The sequence below is a fragment of the Loxodonta africana genome, chromosome 13 (assembly GCF_030014295.1).
Source record: "Loxodonta africana isolate mLoxAfr1 chromosome 13, mLoxAfr1.hap2, whole genome shotgun sequence".
Lineage (NCBI taxonomy): Eukaryota > Metazoa > Chordata > Mammalia > Proboscidea > Elephantidae > Loxodonta > Loxodonta africana.
The window spans coordinates 38,936,018-38,959,274 of record NC_087354.1 but is presented as its reverse complement, the minus strand read 5'-3'; the positions used below and the strand labels follow the sequence as shown (position 1 = coordinate 38,959,274).

At 40.6% G+C, this 23,257-nt stretch overlaps 1 protein-coding gene across 14 annotated transcripts in view; it reads left to right on the top strand.

Moving 5' to 3' along the window:
* SCAPER (S-phase cyclin A associated protein in the ER) overlaps positions 1 to 23,257 on the top strand; it is a 492,396-nt gene that overhangs the window by 442,782 nt on the left and 26,357 nt on the right. For 13 of the 14 annotated variants that reach the window (XM_023552952.2, XM_023552948.2, XM_023552950.2 and 10 more), the window contains 2 exons: positions 2,512 to 2,749; positions 7,712 to 7,861. In XM_023552952.2, coding sequence (XP_023408720.1) covers positions 2,512 to 2,749; positions 7,712 to 7,861 — 388 coding nt within the window. Of the gene's footprint in view, positions 1 to 2,511; positions 2,750 to 7,711; positions 7,862 to 17,428; positions 17,770 to 23,257 lie in introns of those variants that run through there. The other variant, XM_064267225.1, reaches the window with a different exon arrangement.

Sequence of the window (23,257 nt, the reverse complement as noted above, 5' to 3'; positions counted from 1 at the left end):
ATATGTTGTTTTATAGTCTATCAAATTAATGTTAGGACCTGTTCTGATGACCTTCACTCGCTTTTTTTTTGTTTGTTTTTTTAAGATTTTTTGCATTTATGCTTTAGATGAGTAATAGTGAATTCACATCTTCCACCTCATCTCATTTTTACTAGATTTTCATGGTTGATAGTGAAGGTATTATTCTTCCCATTGTACACATGAGGCAACTGAGTCCTAGAGAGATTAGGTGATACATTTAAAGCCAGACAGATTTTTTTAGTGGCAAAAACAGGGGTACCACCTAGGACTTTGGATTCTGCAAGGGCAGTACTTCACCAAGTATCAAAACAGCCAGGCCAAACAGGAGGTGACATCTTTTCTCTCAGTGCATCCTCTTGAGTCAAATTTTGGAATTAACTGGACGTTGTTAAAGTACATAGAGAATGTAATGTACTCTTGTATCATTAAAAAAAAAAAAAAAGGTCGTTGCCTTCGAGATTCTGACTCATCACGACCCTATAGGACAGAGTAGAACAGCCCCATATGTTTCTAAGGAGCGGCTGGTAGATTTGAACTGCCAAGCTTTTGATTAGCAGCCAAATGCTTAACCATTGCGCCACCAGGGCTCCTGTATCGCCATAGAGACACTTTTTGTCTTATAGGATCCAAAAACAAAAGGTTAAGAAATAATATTTATTCGTTTACAGGCCCACCTGAACCTTTTCACAAACTGCTGCTAGCTAATGTCGATTGGCCCTTCCTTCCATTATAGCCATGATAGTTAGGGGTCAGACCCTGACTAGAGACGTGAGTGGAGATTAATGTGTCTGAGTTTATTATATAGATTCCAAAAAGGAGCCTGTGTTTGTTTAACACTGACTGGCTTTTAGAACCAATGACAAGTCAGAAAGCATTTCTCCCTAAAGCTAATTTCTAGGAGGCGTTCAGAGCCTTGGAGATGAGTGACACCATTGCTGGCGATAACAGTTTTACTGCTGTGTGATTCGTATGCTGACCTCCCCCTTACTGCTTGGTTGTTTTTAAACTGGTCGTTAATATATCCTAATGCAGATGTTCAGGAATACAGCTTTATCAGTTAAAATTTTGTGTAATACTTTATCTCTCCAAGTATTTAGTAAAAAAAAAAAAAAAGTAGTATTTAGTTAGTGACAAGAATTCATGCGTCCCATGAGAGAAGGTAGCTGGCCCTCTTGAAACAGCACTGAAAGGCTTGTGGATTCGTGCAGTGGTTAGAGCAGGTAGCTACAGCAGCTCCAGACCTTATATCCACTCAGGGAAAAAGTGAGGGCTTCTTCCCAAGCATCTCGGCAGAGTGTCAGTCCATCTCACTAGCTCTGACTGCAACGAGTGCAGTCCCTGAACTATGCTGAACAGTCAGAGAAATAAACTGCGGCTCTCCTTAGGTCTGGGTGACATGCTTCACCCTTGAGTCAGGGGAAATAGAGGGCGGCCCCACCTGAAGCACGTTGACTATGAGTTAGGGAGAGCTCCGAGAGAAAAATCTGGGTACACTTTCTAGAAAAAAATGAATGAATGAATGCTTGGCAGCAAAAGCAATCCATGTCAGTTATAACTGCCTGCTTTTGGTCACTGGAAACCCTGGTGGTGTAGTGGTTAAGCGCTACGGCTGCTAACCAAAGGGTCAGCAGTTCGAATCCACCAGGCGCTCCTTGGGAACTCTGTGGGGCAGTTCTACTCTGTCCTATAGGGTTGCTATGAGTCGGAATCGACTCGACGCACTGGGTTTTCTGGGTTTTGGCCACCAGATGCCTTATGTATACCTAAGTTCAGGGATGAGGCAGATTTAGCAAACTCTTGCTGGCATTACTATCGGTTTTAGGAATTCACCACTGCCATTTGCCTCTTCTTGCTCATCCATAACACTGCCTGCCATAGCTACAAAGCTGACTCCATCATGATTTTTATAAAACTAATCCAGCACTTGCTTGTTATTGGGAGTCTGGCCCCCACCACCTACCCCAACAGCACTCTTTGATGATGGAACAGTGCCCTCAAAAGCAATTGAAGGGTCTCCCTACTGCAGTGTACCAACACACTGCTGGGTTTTTGAGGCCTGATGTTTTCCTGGTAGTTGCCTCCCCCAAGAAGATTGACTTCCTGTATCCAGAAGGGAAGATGTGGTGTTTTTGGTCTGAGTTTCAAGAGTTCTCATGGACTCTCTCCATTTTGCCCAAACCTAGAAACTGAACAAAGTTGGGCCCCTGGGGCTTCAGAGGGTAGGGAGGGTGGTGGCAGCCTCAGCACCGGCTGTGGCGTGTTCAGGTGCCACTGCTGCAGCAGCCTAGTCTCCCAGCAGGAGAAAAGGGCAAGCCACGGTGCGCTTGCGGGGGAAGGGCTGCATTTCTTCCTTGAGGTTTCTTGTTACCTTATTACACAACTCAGATGGTTTGCTTTTAACGGTCTGCTTGTCTTGTTCCGTTTGACCTATAAAAATGTTAACATCCTTTAAGTAGCTCTCTCTTAAAGAGCTGAATGTTTCTTTGTCAGGTCGTACAGCATATTTGACAATAATCATCAGGATCCCACGGGGCTGACAGCTGCTCTTCAGGCCACGGACCTGGCTGGAGTCCTGCACATGCTCTACTGTGTCCTCTTCCACGGCACCATCTCAGACCCCAGCACTGCCAGTCCCAAGGAGAGTTATGCCCAGAACACAGTCCACGTGGCCATTCAGAGTATACGTTTCTTCAACAGCTTTGCGGCACTCCATCTGCCTGCTTTTCAGGTACCAAACCTTGGTTTGTATTGGTGTTAACCAACCAAGAGTTAATATGTTAATGTAGATATGATGTGAGATTCTTCTCCTGGATTGGGGCGTATGGAATAAACTATACTAATATAGTATCTATATTTAATAATATAATAATTAAATATATTTAATAATATAGATAATATCTACCATTTCTTAAGCTCCTACTTCTGGGCACTGTAGTTCTCATTTATTCTCATAACTGCCCTCCAAAAGTATTATTATACCCATTTTACAGACAGATAAACTGGTAGTTAAGTAATTTACCCATGATTACGTGGGGCTGAGCCAGGACTGGTACCCATGGCTCTCTGACCCCAAAGCCTATACTCATTTCATGCTATTTATAAATCTGCTGTCATGAATTCTTTAGATAAAGACATTATCATCCCATCAACTTTTAAATATTAGGGGAAGTAATGGTTTCTTATATAAACAGAACCAAAATTAGATAAATTGTTTTGATTGATAAGGCTTTCTATGGAAGATTTAACTGACTTGTGTCCAGTGTAAAGTGCATGTATAGTTAAAAGTGCACACCCCTATAAATTAAGTTTTTATAGCTAAAGAAAGAAAAATTGCTTTATGCTACAACACTAGATTGTCAGCTTAGAAAAAGATTTTTTTTTCATGTAGGAAATTTAATTTTCAAAAACACTGAACCTTTGGAACAGAGCAAGCCCCAAGGAGTACACTTTCTCTTTCAGTTTATTAACTGTCAAGTGATTTCATTAAAAAAGGAACAAACTTGGCAGATGATGAACCCATAATTTAGATGAATTGCTTTGCTTAGAAGGAAAAAGGTTATAGAACTACAAATGTATGAAAATGGTGGTCTTTGGCCGTTCCAAAATGGAGGAAATACTTCTGTTTTGTAGTTGATGACAAACGTGCAGTTCTTTAATTGATGCCTTCCTGTCAGCCTGTTCACCAAAGGAAATTAGTAAGTTGTAGCATTGGATCCAGCATCATTCAACCTTACAGAGTTAAGTTTATTTATCAAGAGAACAGAAATCCCTCCCTAGGGTAATGCTTTTCACTTCCGGGTTCATGATTTGAACTAGCCTTGGGTGCTAACTACACAATTGCAAGAGTCCTGAGAGTTTACATCCACACCCAGAACAGGAGATACCACCTCCAGAAAATGCCAAATGGTTCTTGCCTCTGAGTTAAACATCACATCTGTATTTTATGAAGACCCAAGCCCATTGTGTTCTGTCTAGAAGCAGCTTGAAAATCAGGGGACCTCAACTTTATGCCCTCAGAATATGGAGTCCAGCAACCTACCCATCAGCTAAATCCTTTGTTACCAGAGATTATGAAAAAGCAAATACCTAAAAACTGTCTATTAGCTTCTAGTTCCATAGATCTTCTGACCAGGATTTATACGGCTGCAGGGTACTCCACATCATAAATAAGCATCTATATTAAGTCAGTGGTTCCATCAGTCACTCTGAGTGTCAGAGAGCCCCAGGTCCCTGCGACCCTGGTCTCCTGTGCAACCTCACTCACAAAGGAGCACCACTGAACCTCCAATCAGCCCTGCTCCCTAGTGGCCTTTAGGCAAAATGGCTGATAACGTTAGAAAAATCAAAAGCTTATATTCTTGAGCCCTTCATGCCAAACCAAGATTTCTCCTCTCCACATCCTTGCCATACCCAGCATGAAGTGTATCCCCTACTTGAGGCACTTTTGCCAGAAACAGCATCCCAGGGTGACTCAAGAGTGTTGAAACTGAACACCCAGTATCCTTTCTTAGCTGATTCTCACAGTGCTTCTTTCTGTCCCTCAGACAGTTCCATGGTTCTTTCCTTCCTGTTTTTTTTTTTTTTTTTCCTTTTGTATCATTGTTAACACCTCTCCTGCTTTCTTTCATTTTAGTCCATCTTGCCATCCCTGTTTCTCATTCCCTCCTCAGCCATTGTTCCAGGTATCCTTTTCCCCTTAAGTAGAGCATGGGCCAGGAAAGCCTACAGGAACCTTCCTCCTCTTCCTGTTCCTCTGACATGACAAGTTTCTGGCTGCCTTCCTTCTGGGGCCCAAAATCCAGCATATGTTACCCTCTGGCCCCTCATCAGCATCTGCAGAACCCAGATACCCATGGTTGCCAGCATCAGGGCCTTTAATACATTTACTGCTGATTACCTTATTGTTCCAGTTATTATGCATTTAAAAAACAAATCCATACTTAGCATGGTAAAACAACAACCATCTTATCGTGATTATGGATTCTGTGGGTCCAGAATTCAGACAGGGCTCATCACAGTGGGTATGGCGTGTCTCTGCTCCATGATATCAGGGCTTCAGCTGAGAGACTCAGATGATTGGCAAGGGTGGGCTGGAGCGCTGACTCAAAACAGCTGGGAGCTGGGATGACCCAAAGGCTAGGTTCACCTAAGACTGTGAGTCAGAGCATCTATATACAGCTACTCCATGTGATTTGGTCTTGTCAAAACATCATAATGTCTGAGTTCCGAGTGGGAGTGTCCTGAGAGGAAACTTCTGGAAAGCAACTGTTCCAAGAAAACCAGACAGAAGCTGCATGGCTTTTTATGACCTAGCCCCAGAAGTCACATAGTGACTTATCTACCATACTCTATTGTTTGAGTCAGTCATAAGCCTTCCCAGATTCAAAGGAAGAGGACATAGGACCTAGCTTTTGAAGAGAGAACTGTCAAAGATTTGTGGCCATTTTTACTGAATCACCACACTCTGTTCAACAAGCTGAAGTGACACATCTCATATCCACACAGACCTCATTGATGGAGATGGCCATCTGAGCAAGTATGTTATACTCATGTTAATTATATATAAAATATTTGTATTGTATAACAGCAGTGAGTGAGTTTGGAGAAAAGTACTATTTTTATGGATAGATATGATCAGAGAAATTTATCTTCTAGCTCATCCAATCAACTCACGTGTCAAAAGTGAGATATCAGGAGCTATGTTTATAAAGGGCAGGAAAAGAGACTTTAGGTGGAAAGAAAGAAGGTATACATCTCATCATGGGTCTGATCTCAGAAAAATCTGGAAGACAATTTGTGAATTTCTTGGGAGGATCGAAGGAACTGAAGAAGAAAACTGAAATAAGTGGCTTGACCTGCCGAAGAGCTAGACAAGACAACGTAAAACATGTTGACGGTTTGGGCCCCAGTGCGTCACAGGAGTGCAGAGCTGTTACAGGGAGGCATCCTTGTCAAAGTCCTGGATCTAGAGTCAGGCTGGACCGACTGCCACTTCAAATTGTGTGGCCTTAGAAAAGTCACTTGAACCCTTAAGACTCGGTTTCCTCATCTGTAAAATAGAGATTAAAAACGCCTACTCTACAAGACTGTATGAGGATAAAATGAGATTACATAAAGACACTGTGCTAGGTAGCACAGAGTAAGCACTCAGGAAAGTCAGCTTCTGAAGATGAAAACTTTCCGCAAATTCTCTTGCAGATGTTGAGTCAAGAAGTCAGGAGCTCAATGCAGCATTTCCGGTGCTCCTCCACCCTTTTTTGAAGCTGCAAACCTATATGCTTGTTTTGTGTGAGAACCCATAGTGTAGTAGTAGTGACAAAAAGTTAGCCATTCGAAGATTTTCTTAGCTGGCTCAATTTCATTATATGCTAATAAGGCTGTCAAAATATTTTTCTCCCTTCAGCAAAGAGCCTGATTTCACTCTGAATTCATATTGGCCCAGATGGCCTTGAGATCAGGGATACTGTATATTGCCTACACTTTGACAGTTTTTACAATTGAAGGTGGTCTCAAGAAACAAATCAATGTACTGACTTGGCAATTAATTCTGGCTAAAAAGGAAATATAGTTTCCTTGAAAAATTGGTTTAATTTTTATATTCAAACTTACATGCCCCTTGACCTGCTCTTATCAGTGAAGGTTAAACAGAGGGCACTGGGTCATGGCTTGCTGGACGCGACTAATTAAATAAGGGCTGAGCTGAGAAGGTGTCACCACTTGATTTAAAGAAGCAAAGCCCTCCTGAAGTCTCTTTGGGGCTTAAAAATATAAATGTGTTTGTTTTGTTTTGCCTCGAGACTGTGAGACAGAAGGTACTCTTAAAATTGTACAGTAATTCTGTTTCAGCAATACTCAGTAAAATACTCACCCACTGTTAGGCAGAGTGAATTTATTAGAACTTGCAAGCTGCAGTGTATCTAACCTGGTTGAAGCCCGCCGCCAAGACCTCAAATCAGGAGATGAGTTTGAAACGCCTTTTCCCACAGGCCAGCAGCGGTGCTTCATTCCAGCATGGGGCTGCGATTGTATTCTGTGGGCTTCACCTCTCCCCTTTGCCCTCCTGTCGCTCTGTCTGTTTGACATGTTTATTAAATAGAAGCTTCAGCCTGCACAGACAGACTCAGACTCTCCTCCCGAGTCGCCCACCGCCGACAGCCCTTTGCCTGTCTGGAGAAAGGATCCCAGAAGCCTGATAACTGAGGGGGTTTCATGGGTTTTCTGAGGCTTTTGGGGGGTTTTTTATACCTTGAGAGCCTTGAGTTTCTTGTGCTGTTTACTTGAATAATAACTAGTTGTTATTTATATTTTCTGTTTGAACATAGGTAACTAATTAGAAATGTGTTTTTATTCCCTGTGTACAAGAAAATATTTTCAACTTTAGAAAAAAAATAAAATAAAGTATTGGAAGTTAGCTAAGTGGTAGACTTATGAAAAATGTCTTAATCCTCGTGTGCAGGCATTTGATGCAGGCTCTATTTCCTGTCCCTTTTCTGGTTAAACTTTGCATTCGTTATGACCATTTGTTAGAGCAAGACGCCCTGAACCGAACTGTTAAGCATAGTGCTCTAGAAACTTCATATGTTTTGCCAGTGCTGTGACAGAAAGCACACAAGGTCCAGTCTTGCTTTGTGGTTTGCAGTCCTGGCTCTCCCTGGGCTGGGAAGTTCTAACTGCTCTTTGTCTTTGTCAGTCTATTGTAGGGGCAGAGGGCTTGTCCCTTGCATTCCGTCACATCGCCAGCTCCCTGCTGGGCCACTGCAGCCAAGTCTCCTGTGAAAGCCTCCTCCATGAGGTCATCGTCTGTGTGGGCTACTTCACTGTCAACCACCCAGATAACCAGGTAAGAGGCCCCAGAAAGTTCCTTAGACCGCTCCCCCATCACTGAGAGTGTGAGGTATTGGAGTGAGAAAAGGCAGGCTAGCCTGCTGGAACCCATCTGTCCTGTGTGAGGCCCTTTACCAGGCTCCAGGGCTGTGCCTCTGGCTTCCTCTCTCCAAAGAGATTTGATCAGCACTAGATTTTGGGTAGATTAGAGCTAGAGGTTCCCCTTAGAGCTATAAAAATAAAATATTTTTTAATAAAGTATCCTTCTTGGGCCATACAGAAGCACCTACTCCCTTACTACTTGGATTCTGTAGCACATACTCTGAGGCCTTTGCATATATTTTTTGTTGCAATACGGTAGCTTGTATTGTTCAACTTGGGTCACTTTGCAGATAACATTAGAATCTCGTGCTTTATGAAACTGTGGATCCTCTAAGTTCTTGGCTTCTGTCTATGTGCTTAGAGGCTGCCAGATGGTGTGGAAGGGAGGCTGAGGGCAAGGGTCTGGGCCTCTCCCACTTGAGTCACCCAGAACAGTTTTGCTTTTACTATTTTAACTATTTGGTTTCTGAGCAAGATTTCATTTGTAAATAGGGTTTTGCTTCTTTAAGAAGTTGGGAGATGTTACAGATCTTGTAGAAAATAAAGCACCTTATTTCTCTTTATTTTTGAAACCAGAGTTATGGAATAACACACAAATTATAATTCCTGACAATCTCTTTTACCTAGAGTCTCCTAGTCAGCAGCCTTAATTGCATGATTATAGCTGAGAAGGTGTCTGAACAACTCCCTAAACCTTACTCAAAGCCTACTAATTTTTATTTTAGACAGATTTCTAAAAAGGGTGCTTATTAGCCTTATCAACCTATAGCAAATTAGTCCAGAGCAGAAGGACAGAAGATAGCTGTAGCGCCAAATACAAGGTGAGAAGCTGTACGCAGAGCTGGAATTGCCTGCCTGACAAGGAGATAGCATATAGCAAAAATAGGACAAACCCAAGAACTCAAAAATCATAGCCACCTGGGCTCAAAGAGACATAAAACCCTATATTCTCTTTCCAGGTGATTGTTGATGGCTCTAATGCTGACTCTGAGTGAGCATGCAGGCTAAATAGATGTTCAGTGCATTCTCTTTAAGAAGGTTGAGGAGTATGCAGTCCATCTTAGAAAGATTCCCATGGTTAAAATGTAGAAAATAAGGACCCTTACCAGAATAAGTATCAGACATAGAGAAGTTCTCCTTTCGCAGACCCTGGAGCCAAGAGGGTAGGTCATTCTTACCTCCTGACGCAGGAGCATTCATGCAGTAGTCCCACCTTCCCCAACACCTCCAGGTAGTGGTGCTTTGACCTTTTCGTGGACCAGACCCTGCAGGTTCTTAGAAGATGTTCGGGGAAAGAACATTGAGGGGAATCCCCCATGTGGTTTTCTTTTCTTCATCTGCATCCCATTCAGCCTACTCAATTTACTAAATTACATGTTATTTTCCTTTAAAAGTTTGTTTCTATTTTTCTGATTACAAAAGTATTCCATGTTCACCCTGAAAAAGGCAAAAGTAAAAGAAGGCAATGGAATCACAGTTATCCCTCATCTCACCATTTCAAGATAACCACTGTTCACATTTTGGCAGGTCCCCTTCCGGTCTCTTTTTTGTGCATGTTCGTACAAAGATCATACTGCATATACACCCAAGTCCTGCATCATACATTTAATATCCGAGTCACTCTTTGTGAATCATTTTTAATGGCTGCATGGTTTTAGGATGTGGACATCCTAACAACTTCCTGTTTGATACTTAAGTTCTTTATATATATCATGACATTATCTACTCTGCTTGTAGAGAGGTGAGTAATCTGTATGTCTGATAATAGAGATAGACCCAAACGATACGTTCGAGTTACGACAAACCGCACTCACAACCGTCTTTTTTTTTTTTTGTACATCTTATCGTTAGTAATATGTGCTGCATACAGTTGCAGAATGTAAGTTGCTGATGTTATCATTCTCAGATGTTCACTCATAGATGTTCAGTGTTACGATTTACTCCTCAAAAGATTGCCGTATAGGAGGCTATGGCCTGGGCTACAGTGAAGTTGGTCTCAGTGTTGGGAGTCGTAATAGATAGAAAGTTAGGCAATATTCAACTCTAATGACATTTGACAATTGAACTGTGCACCTGCCCGACAACTGTTGCAACTTTTACTTCATTATTAGGACTGACGCCAACTTCCTTGTAGACCAGGCCTGTAAAAAAATATAAAAAACCAGACCCATTGCCATCGAGTCAATTCCAACTCATAGCAACCCTATAGGACAGAGTAGAACTGCTCCATACATTTCCAGGGAGCACCTGGTGGATTCGAACTGCTGACCTTTTGGTTAGCAGCCATAGCTCTTAACCACCAGGGTTTCCAGACAAGGCCTATAGTGTAATCTTATTCAGCATTTTGTACCATCAGAAGCATCAGTTAATTTCATTGTTGGAGTAATTTTTATGATTTTATGATTGTGTATTTTTTTGTGTATGTATGTATTAAAATATATCTGTAAGTTTATAATGTTTCCAACCCGCAAAGGCAAAGATCAGATTTATAAAGATACTGATAGTAAAAGGCAATAATAATGAAAACTGAAAAAAATAACGAGTTATTTGACTTCTGTCAGAAACAACTCACGTCAGAACCAACTTACGACAGAGTCATTGGAATGGAACCCTGTCGAAAGTCGAGGACTGTCTGTATTTTGCTGTGTAAAGCTTTGCAGCAAAACGTTTAATTCTCTCAGCTCATCCTAGGCTCAGGGATGGTTTGAAACTGTTTTCTTAAACCAACTTTGTTGTGAAGAGCTCACGGAATTCAGAATTGCATGAGGATTCTGAAGAGTTTTTCTGCCAATGCTAGGCAACATACTTACTGATCCTGTCCTATAGGTAAAACGCAGGCTTTCTGGACCTCTGGGCTCTCCAGAGCGAATGGGGAATGGGGCCAGGGAAACTCACAGTTGAAGATGGCATGTTTGAATTGACCTGAACCTGATACAGAAAGTGATGACTGGGCATGTAGGGAAATGGAAAAAAAAAAAGACCAGATCAACTGGGTGGAGCAAGCATTAGGTAATATGCAGAGGAGGAGACAGAGACCCTATGGCTTGTCAGGTGGGGAAGAAGTAGATGCAGTGGGACTTGAAGACAGTTGTGGAGAGGGGTGAGCTCACTATCAGGAAGAAATTAGAAAAGTGAAAAAAGCCAGACCTTGTATTTCAACACCTTGCCACTGAGCAGGACTGAATACGAAACTCAAACTATGTATCTTGCAGCCCTGTCATTGATTGGGTTCATAAATGTTTAATATGGTTATATCCTCCTGGTATATTGTCCTTTTAGTCATTATATAGTGTCTTTCCTTATCCTTTGTGGTAGATTTAACTTTAAAGTCTATTTTGTCAGAAATTAATATTGCCACTCCTGCTCTTTTTTGATTGTTGTTTGCTTGATATATTTTTTCTCATTCTTTGAGTTTTATTAGTTTGTGTCTCAAAGTCAAAGCTATGTCTTTTGTAGGCAGCATATAGACTGATCGTGTTTTTTTATCCATTCTGCCACTCTCTGTCTCTTTATTGGTGCATTTAGTCCATTTACATTCAGTGTAATTATGGATAGGTATGAGTTTAGTGCTGTCATTTTGATGTCTTTTTTTGTGTGTTGTTGGCAGTTTCTTTTTCTCCTTAATTTTCTGTGCTGAGTAGTTTATGTATTGTCTTTTCCTCTTATTCATTGTTGTTGATTTTGTTTCTGCTCAGTCTCTATTTTTTTTCTTGTATTTTATTTTGATGAGTAGGATTATTAGTCTCCTTAGTGGTTACCTTAATATTTACCCCTGTTTTTCTAAGTTTAAACCTAACTCTTATTTCTTTATATAGCCTTGTCTGCCTCTCCATATGAAGGATCTATGACTACATTCTTTATTGTTTTAATGTTGCCATCTGTTACATAATGAGATCTTTTTTTCCCTGTTTTGAGTGTTTTTTTAATCTTGATTTATTTTTGTTATTTCTGTATCTGGGCTGATATCTGATTGCTGTGTCCAGTGTTCTAGTCTTGGGTTGATGTCTGATGTTATTGATTTTCTAACCAGAGAACTCCCTTTAGTATTTCTTGTAGTTTTGGTTTGGTTTGTACAAATTCCCTCAACTTCTGTTTACCTGGAAATGTCCCAATTTTGCCTTCATTATTTATTTGAGACAGTTTAGCTGAATATATGATTCTTGGCTAGCAATTTTTTTCCTTCAGTGTTTTATGTTAAGTACGAAATTCAAACTAATATTCACTTCTGATTCGGGGGAAGAACAGAGAAGTCATTTTAGCCCCAGGACAGTTGCTGAAATGCAGCAATCTATGAGAAGGAAGAATGTAATAAAAAGTAGAAAAGAAATTAGAAATTATAGTTGTTGTAAAAAGCTGAGAACTCCACCTTATGAAATTGTTATTTCTAAGCATAACCCTAATATGTATAGAGTTATTTATACTATCCTTTCCGTTATCTCTTGGACCTCATTAGCAGTTCAGTGAGGCTCTAAGTACTGAAATTATTCTTGCCTCACAGACTGGTTAGGAATTACAGTTTAGAAGACTGAAGTGTTGTTGTTAGGTGCCCTGAGTCTGTTACAACTCACAGTGACCCCACATACTACAGAACAAAACACTGTCCTGTCCTGTACCATCCTCACAATTGTTGTTATGCTTGAGCCCATTGTTGCACTCACTGTGTCAATCTCATTGAGGACCTTCCTCTTTTTCACTAACCCCCTACTTTACCAAGCATAATGTCTTTGTCTAGGAATTGTTCCCTCCTGATAACGTGTCCAGAGTATGTGAGACGAAGTCTTACCATCCTTGCTTCTAAAGAGCATTCTTGTCTGGCTGTATTTCTTCCAAGACAGATTTATTTGTTCTTCTGGCAGTCCGTGGTATATTCAGTATTCTTCGCCATCACTATAATTCAAAGGCATCAGTTCTTCTTCTGTCTTCCTTATTCTTTGTCTAGCTGTCACATGCATATGAGGCAACTGAAAACACCATGGCTTGGGTCAAGCACACCTTAGTCCTTAAAGTGACATTTTTGCTTTTTAACACTTTAAAGATACTTTGCAGCAGATTTTCCCAATACAATGCGTCATTTAATTTCCTGACTGCTGCTTCCATGGGCTTTTATTATGGACCCAAGTAAAATGAAATCCTTGACAACTTCAATCTTTTCTCCATTTATCATGATACTGCTTATTGGTCCAGTTGTGAGGGTTTTTCATGTCTTTATTTTGAAGTGTGATCCATACTGAAGGCTGTAGTCATTGATCTTCATCAATAAGTATTTCAAGTCCTCTTCACTTTCAGCAAGCAAGGTTTTGTCATCTGTATATTGCAGGTTGTTAATGAGCCTTCCTCCAATTCTGATGCCACGTCCTTCATATAGTCCAGCCTCTCAAATTATTTATTTAGCATACAGGTTGAATAGGTATGGTGAAAGAATACAACCCTAATGCACACCATTCTTGACTTTAAACCACACAGTATCCCCTTGTTCTGTTCAAAGGACTGCCTCTTTGTCTATGTACAGGTTCTACATGAGCACAATTAAGTGTTCTAGAATTCCCATTCTTCACAATGTTATCCATAATTTGTTATGATCCACACAGTCAAATGCCTTTGTGTGGTTAATAAAACACAGACAAACATCTTTCTTGTATTCCCTGCTTTCAGCCAGGATCCATCTGACATTAGCAGTGATATTCCTTATTCCACATCCTCTTCTGAATTTCTGGCAGTTCCCTGTTGATGTACTGCTGCAACCACTTTTGAATGATTCTCAGCATAATTTTACTTGTGTGTGATATTAATAACACTGTTCAATAATTTCCACATTCAGCTGGATCCTTTCCTTAGAATGAGAATAAATACGGATCTCTTCCAGCCAGTTGGCCAGGTAGCTGTTTTCGAAATTTCTCGGCATAGACAAAGGAGCACTTCCAGTGCTGTATCCGTTTGCTGAAAACATCTCAGTTGGTATTCCCTCAATTCCTGGAGCCTTGTTTTTCGCCAGTGCCTTCAATGCAGCTGAGGCGTCTTCTTTCAGTACCATAGGTTCTTAATCATATGCTACCTCCTGAAATGGTTGAAATCAACCAATTATTTTTGATACAATGAGTCCGTATATTCCTTCCATCTTCTTTTGACGTTTCCTGTGTCATTTAATATTTTCTCCGTAGAATCCTTCAGTATTGCAGCTTGAGGCTTGAATTTTTTCTTCAGTTCTTTCAGCTTGAGAAATGCCAAGCGCGTTGTTCCCTTTTGGTTTTCTAACACCAGGCCTTTGCGTCTTTACTTCGTGTTCTCCAGCTGCCCTTTGGAATCTTCTGTTCAGCTCTTCTACTTCATCATTTCTTCCTTTTGCTTTAGCCACTCGACATTCAAGAGCAAGTTTCAGAGTCTTTTCTGACACCCATTTTGGTCTTTTCTTTCTTTTCTGTCTTTTTAATAACCTCTTGCTTTCTTCATATATGATATCCTTGATGTCATTCCACAACTCATCTGGTCTTCAGTCATTAGCGTTCAATGCATCAAATCTATTCTTGAGATGGTCTCTAAATTCAGGCGGGATATACTCAAGGTCATATTTTGGTTCTCGTGGACTTGTTCTAATTTTCTTCAACTTCAACTTGAACTTGCATATGAGCAAGTTGACTGTTCCACAGTCGGCCCCTGGCCTTGTTCTGAACTGATAATGTTGAGCTTTTCCATTGCCTCTTTTCACAGATGTAGTCAGTTTGATTCCTGTATATTCCATCTGACGAGGTCTGCGTGTATAGTCACAACTTACGTTGTCGAAAAAGGTATTTGCAATGAAGAAGTCATTGATCTTAGAAAATTCTATCATGTGATCTCCAGCATCATTTCTGTCACTGTCATGGGTTGAATTGTGTCCCTCAAAAATATCTGTCTACTTAGCTGGGCCATAAGTCCCAGTATTGTGTGATTGTCTGCCATTTTATGTGATTTCCCTATGTGTTGTAAATCCTATCACTGTGAGGAAATGAGATGGATTAGTGGAAATTATATTGATGAGATATACAAGATTAGGTTATGTCTTAAGCCAATCTCTTTTGAGATATAAAAGAGAGAAGTGAGCAGAGAGACATGGGGACCTCATACCATCAAGAATGAAGAGCAGGAGCACAAGTCCTTTCGACCTGGGGTCCCTCCACTGAGAAGCTCCTCAACCAGGGGAAAATTGATGACAAAGACCTTCCTTCAGAGCTGAGAAGAGAAAACCTTCCCCTGGAGCCAGTGTCCTGAATTTGGACTTGCAGCCAAATACACTGTGAGAGAATAAATTTCTCTTTTTTGAAGCTATCCACTTATGGTATTTCTGTTATAGCAGCACTAGATGACTAAGACAATCACCAAGACCACATCTTCCAACTACCAGTCCTTCTTTGTTTCCAACTTTCACATTCCAATCACCAGTCATTATCAATGCATCTTGATTGACCATATGTACAACAGAACAAAACACTGCCCAGTCCTGCATCGTTGTCACAATCATTGCTATGTATGAGCCCATCGTTGCAGCCACTGTGTAAATTCATTGAGGGTGCTACTCTTTTTCATTGATGCTCTACCTTACCAAGCATGATGTCCTTCTCTAGGGACTGTTGCCTCCTGATAACAACCCTGATGCACACCTTTCTTGACTTTCTTGATTTTGCTTTCAGCCAAGATCCATCTGACATCAGCAATGATATCCTAGTTTTTAAAACTAGCTTTATTAAATTCCCTTTCTGCTCCCACCAAAACCCAGGAATTTGCTAAGTTAGCATTTGCTGAAGGGATGTGGTAAGTGCAGTTTTGTGCCACAATCACAGATTTGGGGAGCATTCCCCTGGCAGGGCCCTGATATAGCTAACCCAGCTCCTTCATATACAGATAGAGAAACTGAGGCTCAGAGAAAGAAAAAGGAATTGCCAAGCAAGAACTGTCAGAGCTCTACCTCATGACTGGCAGTTTAGTTAGAGCCCTTTCCACCATACTTCTGTTCTTCTAAAAAGTGGATTTACTAAACCCGATGCCACTTTCTGTAAATCAGAGAGATTTCAGAAGAGAAATTATGATGCTCAATTCCTTTAATGCTTCCGTATCGTTAGACAGAAGTCATGTTAATTTGTGGGGCCTGTTTGTCCACAGGGGATCCTTTATTTCCTTCTGGAGAAACAGCTTGTGTCGTTATAAGACAGGGAATCCTGAAATCTGCTGTAGACAAAGGCTGTTTTATTAGGCAACTGCTTTGCATAAAGGATTGGCACTTTTTATTTGTTCCCATTTAGTCTATTAACTGGAAGGACTGGGTCCCATGGTACCAGGGATAACTTCAGAAGAGAAACCTGGATAATAAAAGTAATGCCCTATCCTCGATGGAACCAATCATCTGTTTCCTATAGGGTTGCAGTTGCTAATTAAAATGTTGTTGTTTTAATCAAAAGCTTCCCTGCATTTTATGGCACTTTTATGACTCCTTCTAAATTCCTTCCCATTCAATTATTATAATGAATATAATTAGTATGTGCTGTCAGCCCTTCACTTTATTTACATTTTATATTGGATAATTAAATGTGGTCTGATAATTAAATTAACTCCAATGACAGATGATTTGACTGCCTGCATATTACTGTATTGGGAATAAGCACCTTTGCGTATTCCTGTTAGTTAGTGACTGACCCTTTCATTTGGAAAGGCCCCACAGATTCAGCTACTGGAGCAGAATCTCTTGTGATAGTTGAAAGGAAGGATTCCTTTAGCTCACCCTCCCTCCACCCAGCTTCTCTGTAGAGATGTCCATGCAGGTCATATAATCTTCGGTTCTGCAGTGTACCAAAGGCTACTGGGTGCTTCTGGGGAGATCAGACAGGCAAGTAAACTGACTAGGAGACTCGTGATACTAGACTCTGCCTGAGCTGTGTGCATTGAAGTTTCCAGTTGTTTTGTAACTTGATGACTCAGTAAGAAAACCCAAAGCTTAATTTCACCAAAATTTCCTAAAATTAATCTGTGTTGCACTCACCTGAGATGGTTCCCCAACCTTAGAAACAGGAGCAGTTTCCTAGTTGGATACCATCTGCAGATGAGGGGAGCAGAGTGTTGTTGTGTTCCAAGAGTGGCAGGTTTCCAAAACCTCATTCCAGTTTTTAAAACTTTCGGAGGTGACCTAATTCCTGCTCAAACATTTTTACTTTACTCTTCATTTTTCTCAAAGGCAGATCATCCTAGGTCACACCCATTTGGTAAACTCCCCAACTCATCCAAATCCGTGAACAGTCTTCTGTGTTGAGCTCAAAGTGGAGACTCCAGCATTAAAGGCTGTTCTCTCCTCCCACTGTTGGCAGCCTGGTCCTTAGCTGTCACACAAGCATTCTGTTTTCTGCATTTTCTTTCTTTGTGTGACACATACAGTTTCTCTCATAAAATAAAAATGTATTGTGTCGGAGACAGCCCAAGATAGTGGCTTAGTCAGACACACCATGCTGTCCCCCTACAGCAAGGCCCTGAGAAACCAAGTGGAACAGATAACAGATGACAATCCTGGAACCCTGAGCATCAAACAGAAGGATAAAGACTTAGATCAAACACCGACTGAAAGGAAAAATTGAACAAAAACAGCGAACGAGGAAAGAGATGAAGTGGAAGTACCCGGCCACCTGGCCTGGCACAGCATGGCCATCTTGAAACAAAGCCAGCAGCAACCCTGGATGAGAAACACAGGAAGACACTTCATGGAATCCCCAGTAGGAGACAGAGAAACTGTGAAGACATACCTGGAGTGAAGCAAGGTGAGCAGAACATAAACTGGATCTAGGGAGGACAAGTACAGGAAAGAGGGCAGGAGCTCCATGGATCCAGGTGACAACAGAGCAGGGAGGGAACAAGGATCCAAAGTGAGGACTACTTACCAACAACATTCCCTGACCATTAGAGTGAGTAATAGATGGATAGAGTGTAGCAGTAGCTCTCCCACCTAGCCACACACCTGGCAGCCACCCCCTACTAGTGCCCCCCCCCACTGAAGTGGCAGAGAATGCCTGCATACTGCCTCACCTGCTGCCCCCACCTTTATCCCAGCCAAGCAGCAGGGAGCCACCCATGCACTCCTAGTCCCCTGCCCTCCCAGCCAAGTGTCAGGCAGAGCCATACATGCTCCCGGTCGCCCGTGACCACCTCCCCCCTGCACATCCCTGAGCCAAACCTTATTGAACACCCCGCACACTCCCAGCCACCTGTCACCTCTGGCTAAGCAGCAGGCAGCACCCATTCATTCTCAGTCACTCACTGCTCCCACCCTCCCACCTGGCCAATGGCAGAGAGTACCCTACCTGCCCACCTGGCAGGTGACAGTGAGTGCTCACATGTTGCCAGCCGCCACATCCCCCTGGATGGGCAGGGCAGTGGGTGTGGGGGGTGATGGGCGGAGGGGTGTGGTGGGTGACCAGTGGCATGGTTGTGTTTCCCACTTACCATACCCTCCACCCACCATCCTTCCCACCCAGTGAGCTGCAGAGAGCACTCTCACACCCCCAGTTGTCTGCCACACACCACTGCCCCGCCACCCAGCAAGCAGCAATTAATGCACCTGTGCCACAAGTCATTTGTCACCTCCCCCACCGCCCACTCCCCTATCCACTTGGCAAGTGGCAGAAAGCGCTCCCACATCCCTGGTAGCCTACCACACCCCCTCATCTAGCAAGCGCCATCATGCACTCTCACACCACTGGACCGACAACAGGTGGTGCCTTGCCCCCACCCAGCCCACATGCCCGGTTAACAGTGATGCACTGATTCTGTCCACTGCTGCCCCACCCACCCAAAAACAGATGATGAGCAGTTCTGTGCCACCAGGCCAGTGGTCAGTGAAGCAAATGCACTCCACCAACCCTGATATATCAAGACAAAACAAAGAATCAGGACAAAACAAACAAACATACAATCAATCAATAAATAAAATAACATCTTAATGCCTCAGAGACAACAGACAATAACAAATCATATTAGAAAAAGAGGATAAGATGGTTCAATCTAGTAAGCAAAATAAAGGGAAAGAATGCCTTCTTTGGGAGAAAACGATAATAGAACTACCTTAGAAGGAATTCGAAAGACTTATATTTAGGATCCTCAAAGAGATCAAGGAAAACACAGAAGAAAAAAACCCTAGAAGAATTCAGGAAAACAATACAAGAACAGAATGACAGACTTAAAAGACAATGAGAAAACATGTAAAAAACAACAACTAGAAATCTAGAACATCAGCAATAAAATATTAGAAATGTATAACTCAATGTAAGGACACAAAAGTAGAATTGAATCAACAGAAGAAAGAATCAGCAAAATAGAAGATAAATCCATTGAAACTAATTTGTTTGAGGAACAATCAGAAAAAAGAATGAATAAAAATGAAGAAAGCCTAAGGGTTCTTTGGGACACCATCAAGAGAAATAAATTACATGTAATAGGAATTCCAGAAGAGGAGAGGGGAAAAGTTCAGAGAGAATTTTTAAAGATACATTGGTTGAAAATTTCCTAAATATCATGAAAGATGAGAAGGTTACCATCCAGGAAGCTCAGCGAACCTCATATAGGAGAGACCTCCCAAAAAAATTCACCAAGACGTATCATAAACTTACCAAAACCAAAGACAAAGAATTCTGAAAGCAGCTCATGAAAAACAAAATATCACTTACAAAGGGGCACCAATAAGACTAAGCACTAATTTCTTGTCAGAAACCACACAGGCAAGAAGACAGTGAGACGACAAATATAAAATCCTGAAGGAAAAAAATTGCCAACCAAGAATAACATATCCAGCAAAATTCCCTTTCATAAACAATGGCAAAACATAGACATTCCCAGATAAGGAGAAACTAAGGGAATTTGTAAAAACCAGACTAGCTTTACAAGAAATATTAAAGGGAGTTCTTTCAGCTAGAGAACCAACAGCATCAGACAACAAGCTGAGATAAAGACACACAACAAATCACCCAGATACCAACACAGATAAAGACTTCCCAAAAGCTAAATAAAGCTAAAAAGAGAGAGAGACTAAAGGGGACCAGGGGAATTAAGCTATAAATGATGACAACTACAAAACAAAAAGGGGAACTAAAAGATGCAGTTATAGAACTTCCTGTGGGAAGGAAATCAAGGCAATTTCAAGGTATAACAACTGTATTAATTTTAAGAGGATTAAGGTAAACTTCAGGGTAACCACAAGGAAAAGTAATAAATCTACTCATCAGAGAAGAAAACCAAAAAGACTCAGTAAACACAAAAACAACAATTGATTAAAAAAAAAAAAATTGATAGGAAAAGAAAATCCATATACAAAAAGAACTCAGTACAGAAAATTAAGAGGAACAAGGAAACCATTAACACCACAAAAAAAAAAAAAACTACAGCAATGAAGCCATACCTGTTGTTAATCACACTGAATGTAAATGGATTAAATGCACCAACCAAGAGACATAGAGTGGTAAAATGGATTAAAAAAAAAAATGTTGCCTACAAGAAACACACTTTAGACACAAAGACATAAGTTAAAAATTAAAGGATAGGAAAAAATATAGCAAGCAAACAGAATCCAAAACAAAGTTGGAGTAACAATAGTAATTTCAGATTAATTAGATTTTAAGTCAAAATCCGTTGTAAGAGACAAAGAAGGGCATTATGTAATGCTTAAAGGGTCAGTCCACCAAGTAGACATAACAATAATAAATATCTATGCACCCAATAACAGAGCTCCAAAATACATAAAACAAACTCTAACAATTGAAAAGAGAAATAGACAGTACTACAATGACAATAGGAGACTTTAACACACCACTTTCAATGATGGACAGAACAACTAGAAAGAAACCCAGTAAAGATACAAAAGATCCTAATAACACACAAAAAAAACTTAACCTCATAGACATATACAGAACATACCACCCAATAGCAGCACAGTACGCATTTTTCTTCAACGCACATGGATCATTCTCCAGGACAGACCATATTCTAGGCCACAAAAGCGTCAGTAAATTCAAAAACATCAACATAATACAAGCATCTTCTCTGACCATAATGCTATAAAACTAGAAATCAGTACAAAAAGAGCAAGGAAATAAAATTTAATAAATGGAAACTGAGTAACACCTTACTTAAAAACTACTGGGTCATCTCAACCCCCCTGGAGCAAAGGAGAATGAAGAACACCAAAGACACAAGGTAATTATGAACCCAAGAGACAGGACCACATAAACCAGAGACTGCATCAGCCTGAGACCAGAAAAGCTAGATGGTGCCTGGCTATAACTGATGACTGCCCTGACAGGGAGCTCAAGGAAGAGCCCCTGAGGGAGCAAGAGAGCAGTGGGATGCAGACCTCAAATTCTCATATAGAGACCAGACTTAATGGTCTGACTGAGACTAGAAGGACCCCCAGAGGTCATGGTCCCCAAACTTCTGTTAGCCCAAGACAGGAGCCATTCCCAAAGCCAACTCTTCAGACAGGGATTGGACTGGACTATGGGATAGAAAATGATACTGGTGAAGAATGAGCTTCTTGCTTCAAATAGACACATGAGACTACGTCAGCATCCCCTGTCTGGAGGGGAGATGAGAGGGCAGAGGGGGTTGGAAGCTGGCCTAATGGACATGAAAAGAGAGAGTGGAGGGAAGGAGTGTGCAGTCTCATTAGGGGGAGAGCAATTAGGAGTATATAGCAAGGTGCATATAAATTTTTATATGAGAGACTGACTTGATTTGTAAACTTTCACTTAAAGCACAATTAAAAAAACTACTGGGTCATAGAAGAAATTAAAAATGAAATTTAAAAATTTTTAGAATCAAATGAGAATGAAGACACAACATACCAAAACTTCTGGGACACAGCAAAAGGAGCACTCAGAGGAAAATTTATAGCAATAAATGCACACATCAAAAACAAAGAAAGTTCCAAAAATCATTAACTTAACCCAACAACTTGAACAAATAGAAGATGAACAGCAGAAGAACTCCATAGTCACCGAAAAAAAAGAAATAATGAAGATCAGGACAGAAATAAATAAAATAGAAAAACAATAGAATCAACAAAACTAGAAGTTTGTTCTTTGAGAGGCTCAATAGAATTGACAAACCATTGGCCAAATTGACAAAGGAAAAAATTAGAAGACACAAATAACAAAAATAAGAAATGAAATGAGCAACATTACAACAGAACCAACTGGGATAAAGAGGATCGTAATAGAATATTATGAAAAATTGTACTCTAACAAATATGAAAACCTATAAAAAAAATGGAGAAACTTCTGGAAACACACTACCTAAACTAACACAGAGGTAGAAACCCTAAATAGACCCATAACAAAAGAAGAAATTGAAGATGTCTTTTAAAAAAAAGAACTCCCAGCAAAAAAAAAAAAAAAGCCCCAACCCAGATGGCTTCACTAGAGTTCTACCCAAACATTAAGAGAAGAGTTGGTATCAATTCTACTTAAACTATTCGAGAACGTAGAAAAGGAAAGAATACTCCCTAATTCATTCCGTGAAGCCAGCATAACCCTGATACGAAAGCCAGGCAAAAATACCACACAAAAAAATAAAATAAACCAATATCCCTCATGAATATAGATGCAAAAGTTCTCAACAAAATTCTAGCCAAATGCATAGCATAGCATATTGAAATAATAATACATCACAATCAGGTAGAATTCATACCATAAGGGTGGTTCAGCATTAGAAAATCAATCAATGTAATTCATCGCATTAAAAAAAAAGGAAAAGAATTACATGATCTAGACTCTAGCTTTCTGGAGCCATGAAAAGCAGATGAACCCCTAAAACTTGCCTGGAGATAATCTTTAAACCTTAAGCCAAAATACCCCTGATATCATCTTAAAATCTTAATATCATCTTAAAATGTTCTTTTAAAAACTATATGAGACCAGATTGATAACAGCAACTCAAAAGATTAGATAGGAACCTTAGGGGGCAGTGAGTTTATGTGAATGAGGGAGGAACAACTGAGAAAAGGAGAGTGACACTCGAAGAATGTAATCAGAGTTACTAAATTACACTTGTAGAAACTGTTGAATTCATATGTGTTTTGCTGTGTGTATTCCCAATAACAAAACAAATTTAGAGAATAAAAAAGAATTACACGATCCTCTCAATCGATGCAGAAAAGGCGTTTGACGAAATCCAATACTCTTTCCTGATAAAAACTATCAGCAGAATAGGGGTAGAAGGAAAATTCCTCAACATAATTAAGGGCATATATAATAAACCAAAAGCCCTGTTGGTGAGGTGGTTAAGAGCTTGGCTACTAACCAGAAGGTCA